Source organism: Argopecten irradians, chromosome 12 (assembly GCF_041381155.1).
Source record: "Argopecten irradians isolate NY chromosome 12, Ai_NY, whole genome shotgun sequence".
In the NCBI taxonomy this organism is placed as follows: Eukaryota; Metazoa; Mollusca; class Bivalvia; order Pectinida; family Pectinidae; genus Argopecten; species Argopecten irradians.
In genome coordinates this window covers 6037912-6051596 of record NC_091145.1, presented here as the reverse complement: position 1 = coordinate 6051596, position 13685 = coordinate 6037912, and the positions used below count along the sequence as shown (strand labels likewise).

The 13685-nt window shown below is 34.1% G+C and overlaps 2 protein-coding genes across 2 annotated transcripts; one reads left to right on the top strand and one right to left on the bottom strand.

Moving 5' to 3' along the window:
* The first annotated feature begins 1018 nt into the window (after positions 1 to 1018).
* Positions 1019 to 7679, top strand: LOC138336126 (uncharacterized). The gene is made up of 4 exons (XM_069285440.1): positions 1019 to 1200; positions 2366 to 2492; positions 3383 to 3567; positions 5738 to 7679. Exons 1-4 carry the CDS (start codon positions 1155 to 1157, stop codon positions 5839 to 5841), a joined length of 462 nt encoding a protein of 153 aa, XP_069141541.1. The 5' UTR covers positions 1019 to 1154; the 3' UTR covers positions 5842 to 7679.
* A 2440-nt stretch (positions 7680 to 10119) lies between these two features.
* On the bottom strand, positions 10120 to 13467 carry LOC138336516 (cysteine and tyrosine-rich protein 1-like). Its single transcript, XM_069286024.1, has 4 exons — positions 13321 to 13467; positions 12309 to 12438; positions 11127 to 11314; positions 10120 to 10265 (listed from the first exon to the last, which is right to left on the bottom strand). The coding sequence occupies exons 1-4, from the start codon at positions 13364 to 13366 to the stop codon at positions 10174 to 10176; spliced, it is 456 nt and encodes a 151-aa protein (XP_069142125.1). The 5' UTR covers positions 13367 to 13467; the 3' UTR covers positions 10120 to 10173.
* Between the last annotated feature and the right edge of the window lie 218 nt (positions 13468 to 13685).

Below are 13685 nucleotides of genomic sequence, written 5' to 3'. Positions count from 1 at the left end.
TTTGTCTCTGAACCTATGTATTGGATAGCATATTTGTATGGTATCAATAGCATCATTGTATGGTTGTGATTTTAAATTGTGGCAAAATGTACATCATGTACATATTGTATGCTTTGTAATATCTGATTGGGCGTTGCCATAAGACCAAAGTTGGATATAATTAATAGTGAAAAACTTACATATCGACAACCACATACGTGTATAAGTAGTATTGTTATGGTATAAGAATTTTAATTCATTTGTTTTACTTCATAACCCGATATTTTGTACCATCGGCTTGGGCGTTTCCATAAGATGCGCTAGACGAGTCACGTACTCACAACTATAAGTCGACACACACAATATACATTTGAAGTAGTATTGCCACGTTGACCACAACAATTTTCATTCATCATTCATTTGTTTTACTTGATAACCTGTGGGCGTTTTCGTCTTTTATATAATTGTTAAAAGAGAAAAACGCGAATATAATTAAAAATGAAACGGAGATTACTATAATGTAGAAAAAAAGCGAGACGAACTGCTAGTAGCTAAAGTTTTAAAAAATGTGGCATGATAATCAGCTGTGTCGTTTAAAAACAATATAGGCTACCAAGTACTTTATAATTTCTCTAATCTAATTTAAAAGAAGAAACCTATACGACGATGCTATATCATATACCTTATGGTAAGAGTACTTAAAACGAGTGACCGCGTCGCAAAGTTTAATCGGGAAACTTAACCTATAAGGCTATTAGAACGAATTATACTGACAAACCATTCACTATCTCACACCTCCTAAAGATGCCCATTTCGCTCTACAGATATCGACAATTAATGAAGTTTGCTAAGATACATGTCAGCGTTATACTTGAAATAAATTGTTGCCTTCCAATGAATAATTTAACTACTATCGAGGGAGTCGTCATGTTTGAACTGACATATTGTGTGTTCTGTCACACACTAAGCTTTATGGCTTTTTTACACCGCGTCTATTTTTATATTTTCAATAGATCAATGTAACTCTACTACTCGCTTGCTATACAAATGCCCGTACTGCGTAAAATAGATAATCAATTCCAGTGATTGTATGTACTGGGGTAGCATTCATTACACAGTACGGGTACTTTGACATAGGACTATATAGATTTAAAGTGGTGGCGACCCGAGACAAAATGGCGGCGGTTCTATATACTCTATTGGTATTGACAGTGGCTATAGGTAAGTACACCATTCTGTACATATTTATAATCATAGCGACATTTTCCTCACGATTGAAAAATATTATTTTAAGCGATTTTACTATATTTATACATGTATTGTCATGAATAGGTTGAATACTTCTCCTAACCATAACAGTTAACGAGGAACAGGTGAAGACAATAGGCTCTTTATCAATACCGATCAAAACAAAACTAATGTTGTCAACACATAACGTTATGGCATAATACGCTACGTCTGTGAAAAGACTTATTGTGAGCCGGAGGTATACTCTCCAAACTGCAATTGTGCAATACCATTCCATCTCGCCATTTCAAATTCCTTTATGAATATGAAAGGTCTAGTATACAAGATACAAAATTTGTCCATATATGTCTTTGTGCAATAGTTTGAGATTATATATGGTCCACTCTACCTGCATTGATAACTTTTCTTCCGAATGTTGCAAATGAAGACATATCAATTTCAAGACTTATTGGGGGAAAAGATAGAAAATGTCTCAGGACGTTTGTATTTTGTACTATTTAATTGTAAATGAATAGTTAGTACCCGAAATAATTCAATCAGTAATCGGGTGAGGTATACAAGCTATTTGAACGCTGTAAACACGATATGAAAGAAAATGATTTAATTTCCCTCGCTTGACTTACTGATAGGACAGTTGAGTTATTGTGATGGCAGTTAAAATGTTTAGTATTTATCAGGAAGCCAGTAACTATGAAACCAACCGTATAGCGAAATTGAACAGACTGGAAATTGAAGAGGAATATTCAATAAGAATCAACGGATCGAAATACATTTTGTAATTGTCATTTTACTTCATTAATAATATCCCACTACATCTGTGACAACTTTAAAATCTAGAGATTTTTTGTCAAGCTAATCACAGAGCTGTATATGTTTATATCATAACTGTTGCATATAACTATTCATAAACGGAAAGTTCACGTTAAAACAATAGAGGTAATTAGGGATGTTGTTACGTAGATATTTCAACTTTACTACTTTTGACAAAAATGTTATTATTGATCAACTGGATCAATACGAGACTGCCATGCTTACCCGATATAGTGGTAACGTCTTAAAAATAGACACCAGGATAGGGAAGACTGAAGAGCATGAGTACGATCAACATTATCTGTTCTTTTGACTTGTTCATATACAGCCTCCGTGGAAGCAGGGTGGTGTTGGAATTCTCAGGACAACTGGTTTACAAGATGGTGTGACCATGGCTGCTGTGGTGATGCGAAGGATGCGTGTTGTACAATCACGGACGATGACGATGATGGGTTGTAAGTATTAATGCTTCATGTATCGTTATTGGTAGTAAGATACCTAACAACATCCGGTCTTTCAATCGCATGTCCATAAATGGATGTTCATTTAATATGCGATTGTTTCAAAATTAGTTTTTAAAAAATGTCGAATTCCAACATTCTTATATCTTAATATTATAAGAGGAAAAATGTCGAAGTATTCTGTATTATGAATTTTATCAAATAAATCCCGTAATGCTAAATTACAATTGTGAAATCACAATAGCACTTGAAGATCTTTATATGATTTGTAATTTGATTTAGATTTGCTTGTTTCCATTTGCTTAAAACTGTACTTCATCAGTCCATAAATGAAACATAGCGTTTCCGTAGAAGGACGTCATGTTTTCATAAGAAGAAGTGCCCCTTAATCAATTTGGAATTCTAATGAGATTAATTATTAATAGATTGATTTATAAGGCATCATCGATGCTCCAGGGGTTATTATCACTGACTTTTTATCCAACCTTGGACTATCTCATAGTAAAACTGGAGGCAGCCCAGGAGAAAAAAACCTGATCAATCACAGACATGCAGAGACTTCCTTTGAAGATTACAGAGAAATACACCCATCTTTAAAGTAACACAGTCAACTACAGTATACCGTTATACAATTCCTTTGATGTGCATCAAAGGATCGAAATACCTGTGTCGACTGTGTTACCTCCAGATTAACGACAGTGACAGTAATCCCTGGATCATCGAGGATGATTATAAGGATTCGTTTAAATGCATTGTTTCTGTGATGGAGCTACATGCATGTGTATGGCACAAAATTCTGATTGTACTTGGATTTTTTGTGGTGTATCTAAATATCATAAACATTGTTTAAGTTAATCGCTAAACAATTATTTTTATCGTTACAGAACGGGAGAGGACATCGCCGGTATCGTGGTGGGCTCAGTGATCGCCGTAGGCCTGGTAATCTGTGGAATTGTCCTAGCCATCTATTTCTTCACTACCTGTTGTAGACAACAAAAAACACGGCTAGGCTTTGTTTTCGCAAACGGCACTAGAAATCCACCACCATCTACTAACATCAACATGACTAGTACGTATATAATGTATCTATAATTCAAATTGAATACGTTAACCGCCTCAACGTAGACTTGAGTCAGTTGATATTGCATTGGTCGCATCTGCATCGTTGAGTCGTGCTCAGCGTATGTCCACATACTTATTTTGAAGTTAACAACTGTCCGTACGGAGATCAAGTGGTTATTTCGACCCCAATATAACCATAGCAACTCTGTGGGAGTATTGGTTCCCATAACAAACATTAAAAGTAATTTGCGGGGTTCGATCAGCGATTCATCACCTGTTTCTTTGCTTTTTATCCATTTCCGTATTTTGATAAACATCAATTCCTATTTGAAATAGTGACATAAGCAAAGCAGAAGAAATCTTTGCCTGACATTAATTAACAGATGCTAAGTAACAAGTTATACATGATGTTTCCACTGGGGAATGGGATTTTGTATTGTGTTGGGTCAATTGATGAAAAATGTAATTTTGACATCTATTCATTGAAACAAAAATATGTGCCCGGCCTACAATGCTTTCAGGCCTTACGACGCCATTATTTGTCTAGAATCACTGTATGATTGAAGCTGAAAACAGTTTCTACCCGTTAATCACTGAGATATGTTTTCCAAATAGCAGTATCATACTTTCTTCATCTGTTTACTCTTTCTTTGCTCTTCAATATTGTAAAATCATAGCTTACAATTACATGTATTTTGGGATACTGTATCGCCATAGGTATAATCGATGGAAAGTGGATTTCGAAATCTTTCGATTTTTTTTATTTTAAATGTATTCACTATTACATATGTAGGTTCCCCTAGGGCCCTAGTTGTGCATATTGCATTTTGGGACCAATCGGTCTACAAGATGGCCGACTGGCGGCCATCTTGGATTTTGACAGTTAAAGTTTGTTACCGCTATTTCTCAGAAAGTTTTGAAGGGATCTTTCTCAAATTTCATATGTTGGTTCTCCTAGGGCCCTAGTTGTGCATATTGCATTTTGGGACCAATCGGTCAAAAAGATGGCCGACTGGCGGCCATCTTGGATTTTGATAGTTAAAGTTTGTTACCGCTATTTCTCAGAAAGTTTTGAAGGGATCTTTCTCAAATTTCACATGTAGGTTCCCCTAGGGCCCTAGTTGTGCATATTGCATTTTGGGACCAATCGGTCAACAAGATGGCCGACTGGCGGCCATCTTGGATTTTGATAGTTAAAGTTTGTTACCGCTATTTCTCAGAAAGTTTTGAAGGGATCTTTCTCAAATTTCACATGTAGGTTCCCCTAGGGCCCTAGTTGTGCATATTGCATTTTGGGACCAATCGGTCAACAAGATGGCCGACTGGCGGCCATCTTGGATTTTGATAGTTAAAGTTTGTTACCGCTATTTCTCAGAAAGTTTTGAAGGGATCTTTCTCAAATATCATATGTTGGTTCTCCTAGGGCCCTAGTTGTGCATATTGCATTTTGGGACCAATCGGTCAACAATGATGGCCGACCGGCGGCCATCTTGGATTTTGATAGTTAAAGTTTGTTACCGCTATTTCCCAGAAAGTACTGAAGGGATCTTTCTCAAATTTCATATATAGGTTCCCCTAGGGCCCTAGTTGTGCATATTGCATTTTGGGACCAATCAGTCAACAAGATGGCCGACCGACTGACGGCCATCTTGGATTTTGATAGTTAAAGTTTGTTACCGCTATTTCTCAGAAAGTACTGAAGGGATCTCTCTCAAATTTCATATGCATGTTCCCTTGAACCCTTGTTGTGCATATTGCATTTTGGGAGTGATCGGTCAACAAGATAGCCGACTGGCGGCCATCTTGGATTTTGATAGTTAAAGTTTGTTAACACTATTTCGATTTTTTTTTTTTATTTTAAATGTATTCACTATTACATAATGTATATATTCATATGATATTATTTCTTCGTCAGACATCATACTGATGAAAAATATGGCGCTGGCTGCCTCATAAAATTGTACATATTACTTCAATCCAATTTTTGTTTTTATTTATTTTTGTTTAATCTTTATTGTGATACTTTCTGTGCTTTTTATTCTTTTTGTTTATTACTATTTAATTTTACTACTGTGTGTTGTTATTTTTTGTCTTGTTGTGGTGTATATAAAACTATTTTAGCTAGTATATATATTCCTATTTTCATATTGAGCTTTTCTTTATTGTTTTCCTTTCAGCATACCCCACCCAGCAGCCTACTGTAACACAGACGACCTATCAGTACCCCCAACAACAGCCGGTCCAGACATCCGTCGTCTACAACAACTCAGGTTTTATATAACACACCTCCCCTGCCTGGTGAAAGTGGACGAGGTGGATCATATGCCATATAATATAGTGGATCACGTGACTTGTAGAAATCTTAATCTTAGATTGCTCTGAATCAATAGTTACGCATATTCCATTGGTTTATTTTCTTGTTGTGTTTCACTTCCATTACATAACAATTTATCCAAATTAATCATTATAATTAAATCTACTATATATCGCTTTTTCAAAAATTCCAAATTTATTGAGGGACTTTTTTCTATAAAATAATTACGCCGTTTTATCAGTTACTCAGAAACGTCGTTACAAACGGCAACGTCATTTGTTCCTTCAATTGCAGATGTAATGTAAAAGCCAATGAAAAAGTTCGTTACAAACAAGATTAAACAACTGTTTTGTTTCTTTGATACTCGTTATTTTAAAACACTAACTTACATGATAAATAGGATTCAGACCATGGCGTGTAATGTTGTTTGAATCATTTTGTTGGAGTTTCCTTATATTTCAAATCAATTTCGTCATAAATGAAGTGTTTATACCGCTTGCTTCTATTTTATAAAGTCAAGTTGAGTGTGCCTTGACAGTTTTGATGCATCTTACGATTTATTTCACTGGACGGAAGTTGTCCAGCATTCCACTAGTGCCAATGTTGTGCCAGAGATTGTTATAAATAATCAAATGGTCCCAGATTTGGACCTTGTTGTGATATTTGAATATATTTTCATACTCAACCCCTGCAATATCGTTATGTTTATAAAAAGTGTCATATATTGTCTTTATTTTTTTTATTATCAAAATCATTATTTTCTTTTATTTATCACGAAAAGGCATTGGCTAAATCAAAACAAAGGTAACCTCCAATCAGGCACATGGCGTCAGTTAGACGTCGTAGCGACGTTTGATTACGTGATGACGTCGATAAACTTTAAACATACATTGTCTTTTATCTATTTATAAGTAAATTCATTCTCGTCTTTCCTTATTTCTCTAGAAAAAAGACTTTGGTTTAAATCAAAACATAGGACACCTCATTATCTAATTCAAATAGCTAATTATAATACATAAGCTCGTTTTTACCTGTGTTGAAACTTCATCTTAGGCCATTGATCCGAGCGTTATAATTGTTAATAAATAACTTTTAACTTTTTGTTTCGAAAACATATTGGGGCTGTTATTTAGCATGTGTTTCCTCTATATTTGCGGAGGTTCGTAGAAAGTGACATCGTATTTCATATCAACAAAATCCCTATCCAGGTGACACTGATCATAACACCTGCATTGTCCATTGGCACATCCTCCAGGGGTTCCGATCGCATACGATCTCTACACCCCTGGACTGTATCATAGTAAAATTGGAGACAACAGAACAGAACAGATAATTCAGTCCTTTGATGCACATCAAAAGAGCTTATAACGGTACACTGTGGTTGACTATGTGGCTTTGAAGTTTGGCGTCGCTCACTCTGTAGTCTTTAAAGATTGTTTTTGGAGGCCTGTGATTGGTTCAGATTTGTTCCCCTGAGCTGCCTTCAGTTTTACTATGAGATAGCCAGGGTGTAGAGATCGTAAGTGATCTCAACCCCTGGAGTATCGAGGATACCATTGGCGCTTACCTTTACTCTTGTCCGTATTATGTAACACAGTAGGCTGCGAGACTAACAATTTCCATATTGTAATTTTGTACTAACTGAAATCGCATAATATAACGAGGTAATAGTTTTGATATTTAGATATCAATCATTTACATATCTGAATCATGTGAGAAGAGTCTTATCAGAAGACACTAACTATTTAAATTTAATGTCATATGCATAATGTACATATTATGTAAATAAATTGTTTTGTGTTTAGCTCGTTTGTTTCTCTCTTTTTTCCCTTTAATTGAATCAAGAGACACATTCCAAACATACCCGTCTCCCAGAATACGCACACACTCCACACACCCAGCACATTGCGTACAGCACTGTACCCAACCGGATGTGGGTAACTGTAGTTACGCTCTTCAAATATGGTGACGGGGATTTAGGTCAGATTTCGCATGCCTCAGTTGACGTAATTTGCGATATTTTAAAGGTTTTTATTCGTGTCTCACGAATCATGTTTGCGTTAGAATAAAATTTGAAGAGTAACGCATACGTAAATGATTATGAATAAGCGAAACAAGCCACCACAAAACTGACATTTAGTGGGTAACTGAAATTGATAACATGTTTTCAGTTACCTTTCAAATAGTAATATTTGCATTGCTATTTTCTTCTTTCGTAGAGATGACAGTTGAGCGCCACGCTTCAAAATTTAGTTATTTTATTTTAAAAACACATTTAATTGACGGCACGGTCAGCATTGCCCTACAAACATGTAAACTGAGGCATGCGAAATCTGACCTACATCACCGTCACCATTGTTGTAGAGCGTAACTGCAGTTACCCAAATCCGGTTCACAGTGGTACAGGGGAGGTCGATCGTAAATGACCCTGGCTGTTATTAGGACAAAAAAATCAAATACACCATCCAACCATTCAAACAATCCAGTGATGACTACTGACATCAAAGCTATACTATAATCTAATTTTTAAATCCTTCATATGTGGGATATGTTTGAAATAATCTAAACAGATTCGCCCGGAGTTCGTTAGATTTCTCAGTGGTATAGAGCCTAGAGTTCCGGAAGGATTTAAACATCTGCTTTATCAACCACTGGCACCATCAACAAGGCACTGGCCGTAATACAGTACGCAAATAATTATTTCACTAGATATTCTCCGTGATTTTACATTTTAAAAATTCTGCAAATTCCTCTTCATAAATCAAATGATTATGTAAACAATTACAAGTTACGAACATAAAATTTAATTATCTAGCAATTATTCTTAAACAATGTAAGTGCCTTTCCGCTGCAATATGTCTGAGTTGTGAGCGGTTATATCCAAACAACATTCTCTTTCTCCATATGATGCCAAAAAATGTCAAGAAAGATTCCTCGATAACTGTTGAACGGAAATTATTTAAAATCCTTAAATAGGAGGTAAAAATAATTCTATGCCAGTACGTAAATTTTTGGTACGATTGGATAGAAAATAACGTCAGGAATAACAAATACATTGTATGTTGAATTACCAACAGAATACGCTTTCGTTATTGTGTATATAGAAAATTTCCACTTACATACTGTATTATGGCCATTGATGAAGGTCAAGCGTTGGTCAAGTTTCAATTTCGAATAAGCAAGACATTATTAAGTGTATTTAAATGTATAAGCTGATACGTTAAATTTCTTGGGGTTTTTTATTCATCAAATTTGATTGTCCAGTCTGACAAATAATATTTTGTATTTTTCAACAGTTCTTTTATTTCAAAATTATGATTATAAACATTAATAAAACAAAACAAAAAATGATAACAAGAAATGTCATAGATTAGATTTAACATACTAAATCGAAATACATTTTACGGCATTTTTAGATAAAAATGGTTTTGCTAAGCAATGTAAAGATCAGGGCCCGGAACCATAAGCCTTTCTCACACAGATTTTTTACTCAAGTCTACATGTATGTAAAATCATATACTTGAGTACAAATAAAACTGCCTGAGAAAGTTTTATGATGCCGGGCCCATGGTTCGATTGTTCAAAGGGTGATTTGCTTTGTCACAGTTTAACGATAATTTTCAAATCAAAATGAAATAATTTCTCATGAAACTAACTTCATAAAATTTTACAAGATTTTCAAGAACTTTATTATTTATATTCTTCCTCAATTTAGTGAATATGATTACAGGTTTTGCGGCAAATAAATTTTTACACTAATCAAGTGAATAAGCTGTTCACCCTTTAAATAACTGCACCCTGATTTTTTCGATACATCTGAACCTCAAATAACAAATTGTTCAACGTTTTATCTGCTACAATAGCAGACAATACTTTAAATTCAAGTTCAATAGTGAAACTTAACTTGATTATTTTTTCTTTTCTACTTTCCTTCATTCCTTCTTTCTCTCCTTTTCTTTACTATTCTATTGTTTTCTAATGTGTTTTTTCTCTTTGTTTCTTTTCTTTTCATAGAATATCTATTTCTAGTCATTCCATTCATTATATTATATCTCTTAATAAATCACACTATTTAAGATATGGAAATAAAAAAACTGTATTGTTAACTTTACACCTGATATTTTTAGATAACAAACACAACAACACAGCCATTGAAAACATTATAGCATAATTAAAATGTGTGTGCCATTCTTAGCAGACTGTCACAACTGCACTTCCATAAGTTTGGATGATAACTTTTAGTAGTTCGTGAAGTCAAAGCAGCTTGAATCACGTGATTTGTACATTCTACCACGTGATCTACATATATCCATAGCCTCCTTTGTAGACGTGCGCAGTACTCTGAGGATACAGATATGTTGTCCGTGTTTCAGCCAGGCTCGGTTGGACCTCTGAAAAAACGGGATATATGGCAATACAATAGCAAATTATTAGAAACAACGGCATGCTCAATTATTTTCAGTAATGCTCATTTCATTTTGCAAAAAAAAAAACAATTTCATCTAAATCCTTTAATAATCATGTTCTGTTTTTATGGGAGCTCTCTATCCTTAGAAATGATAATACGAATCTAACGAATATCTAAAATAATAACAACAAATTATAAAAGCATTATAGCTGATATCATCACGAAATATCTATAAATAAAATACTTGTGTGGGTAAAAATAGGATAAGATGCTCTACTCAGGATCATGAACGATACCTTTCAGTCATTGTGGATTTTAAATGGTTAAATGAAAAAAAAAAATGATTTCGATAACGACGTCACGTGTGGTATTGACGAGTCCATGTGCACTAAAATGTACAAAAATGCGAAACTGAGTATACATGGCATTATTTTTTCCCATGGTCATTGTTAATCTAGTTTCTTTTCAATGTTTAATTTTTCTTGAATTGGGGTGTTCTTTTCATTTGCCGAATCTTAACACATGAAAGAAAGCAGATACAATGTGTTTCTATAAAGTTTGGGAAATATTGATAAATCAATGAAAAGTCAAGAAAATTGTACTTAATGTCAATTTTTATTGGCTTTCTTTAACGAACTATCACAACAGTTTGCAAAAGTTTCATTTTACCTTTGTATGTCTGTAAAACAAATTGTCATTTATAGTTTTATAATTCTCGCACGTATCATGCAGGTAAATAGTTACATTAGATTGTTTTATTCTTTTATATTATGTATTTTGACAATCAACGTGATGTTTTAAGAGGGAACACAAGGTAGTTTGATGGGGCGACAGAAATACTTACCTGCAATGTTAACGCTTGTGACTGGCGTGGGATTTGCGCATGCGCTGTTGGAGAAGACAACACCTGTGTTACCTTGTTGTTCACAGCAGTTGGAGTTGACGAAATACACAATGCAAGCGATGCCACATACAATCAGAGCAAGGAAGATTATCGACCCAATGACGATACCAGCAATGGCTGCTCCAGTCCTGAAATAATTGTACAAAAGACACTAGAAGATTAATCTTTTAAGCTCAAACGGTAAGTTAAGAAACTTTCAACTGAAAGCAAAGCATTAATTGATGCTATTAAAGGAAAAAAAATGCCCCCGCCCTCCCAAGAAAAAATCACAACGAAATTGATCAACAATACAACACTCCTTCAATTTATTTTCTTATTAGAAATACTAATCATATGTGTTACAATACTTGTCATTAGATTGTTGTATGTTGTTTCTATTGTTAATTAAATGATCTATCATGTTTGTTGTTACCATTCTGTCTATTGGTGTTGCATTAGTGTTGTTTTTTATTCAGTTCCTTTGTTGTTGTTGTCATTGTTGGTTGTTTAGTTTCTTCTTTCTATCATTGATTATTATGTCATGTTTTTGTAACCATCAATGGCTGTTGTAGCTACTGTTGTCATTATTGATTGTTATTTCGTGTTTTTGTTGCCACTGTCGTTGTTTGTTGTTTACTTACAAGCTTGTTGTTGTTGTTTACTTACAATCTGCAGTTTGTTGTTGTTGTTTACTTACAAGCTGACGTTGGTTGTTGTGGTTGTTTACTTGCAAGCTGTAGTTTGTTGTTGTTGTTTACTTACAAGCTGTAGTTTGTTGTTGTTGTTTACTTACAAGCTGTAGTTTGTTGTTGTTGTTTACTTACAAGCTGTAGTTTGTTGTTGTTGTTTACTTACAAGCTGTAGTTTGTTGTTGTTGTTTACTTACAAGCTGTTGTTGGTTGTTGTGGTTGTTTACTTACAATCTGCAGTTTGTTGTTGTTATTTACTTACAAGCTGTTGTTGGTTGTTGTGGTTGTTTACTTACAAGCTGCAGTTTGTTGTTGTTTACTTACAAGCTGTAGTTTGTTGTTGATGTTATTTATTATAAAACCGTAGTTTGTTGTTGTTGTTTACTTACAAGCTGTAGTTTGTTGTTGTTGTTATTTATTATAAAATTGTAGTTTCTTGTTGCTGTTTACTTACAAGCTGTAGTAGTAGGCCACAATACCGCTGTCTATATTACAACAGTAGTCCAATTCTCCGCCACAGCAGCCATTACCACAGAAGATAATACTGCCATTGTTGAAGGTACAGTAATCGGCCTCCACCGTCACTGCGAAAGAAATTAAATTCTGTGACGTCATCACAAATGTTTAATGTTATATTAAAATGTTATTTATCACATAACTGGTCCGTCCAGCCGTGTCATACGGCCATATCATACATATCGTAAGACACAAGTGTATTAACCCTATTATGACGTCACAGGTAAGCTTGACGTCAACATCTATATAAGACGTCACATGATTGTCTCCGTAGACGAAAAAGTCACATCCGAGCCGTATTTCTACTGTTTATATAAAGACGAAATCGAAAGTTTAATTATAATTCTATAAATAAAAGTTATGTCATAAATAGAGTCTTACACTCGTGACTATGTGTCCTAAAGGCTCGTGGCATATAAAATTATTGAACTCGTTTGAAAAATTTCATATCACATAGCCACTCGTGCAAAATCCTCTATATAATGAAATAAAACAAATATATGCCTTTTAGGTTAACATGGCAAATCTATTCAATAGTAATTATTGTGTTCAATATTTCAAAATAACCTGACTGGTGAATGTTAAAAAGGAGTTCACACATAGAAAGCCATAGGATATGTCGAGATCAACATTTTTTTATTTGGAAATAATCTATAATGATATGTCTGTTAGAGATTGATAGTGTTTAGATGTCGCCAATACTCGTATGTAATACACAAATGTTTTGCTGAAGGTCATGAATTTGAAGTTTTTGATGATAAATCATTTATTTAAAAAAAATAACTCTTTTAAAATTCCATTTAATAAATGAATTATTTATCATTCACAATAAAATATCCTTTTCAGTTGCGTTTATTGAAAATATACCAATATTGATCAAGAAAAGGAACCAGAAATGTGATAAAGATACTGAATCATTCTGAGTCATTAAATGTCATCAAAAATCTTACCTGCAACAAATACCAGTAATATCACCATACAGCCAAGACCTGCCATTTTGAATTATATATTACTGTTGGTCTATGTTTGAGATATATTTATAAATGACGTGTCGTCTGCTTTGTTTAACATAAACCAGTTCTTTAGTTAATTAAATGCCCATAACTCAAAGACCAATCCTCATTGTTAAATGATAATCGTCTGATAAATAACAAAGAGAATAGAACAAAAGAGTTCTACGGCATTGTTATATATGCTTCACACATATACTGATATATAGTGTATACACGAGAAAAACTAATTACAACTTGCCGATGATCAACATATTATCGAATACTTTTTACAATTATAGACTTTAAACCGGGTCAAAAATAAG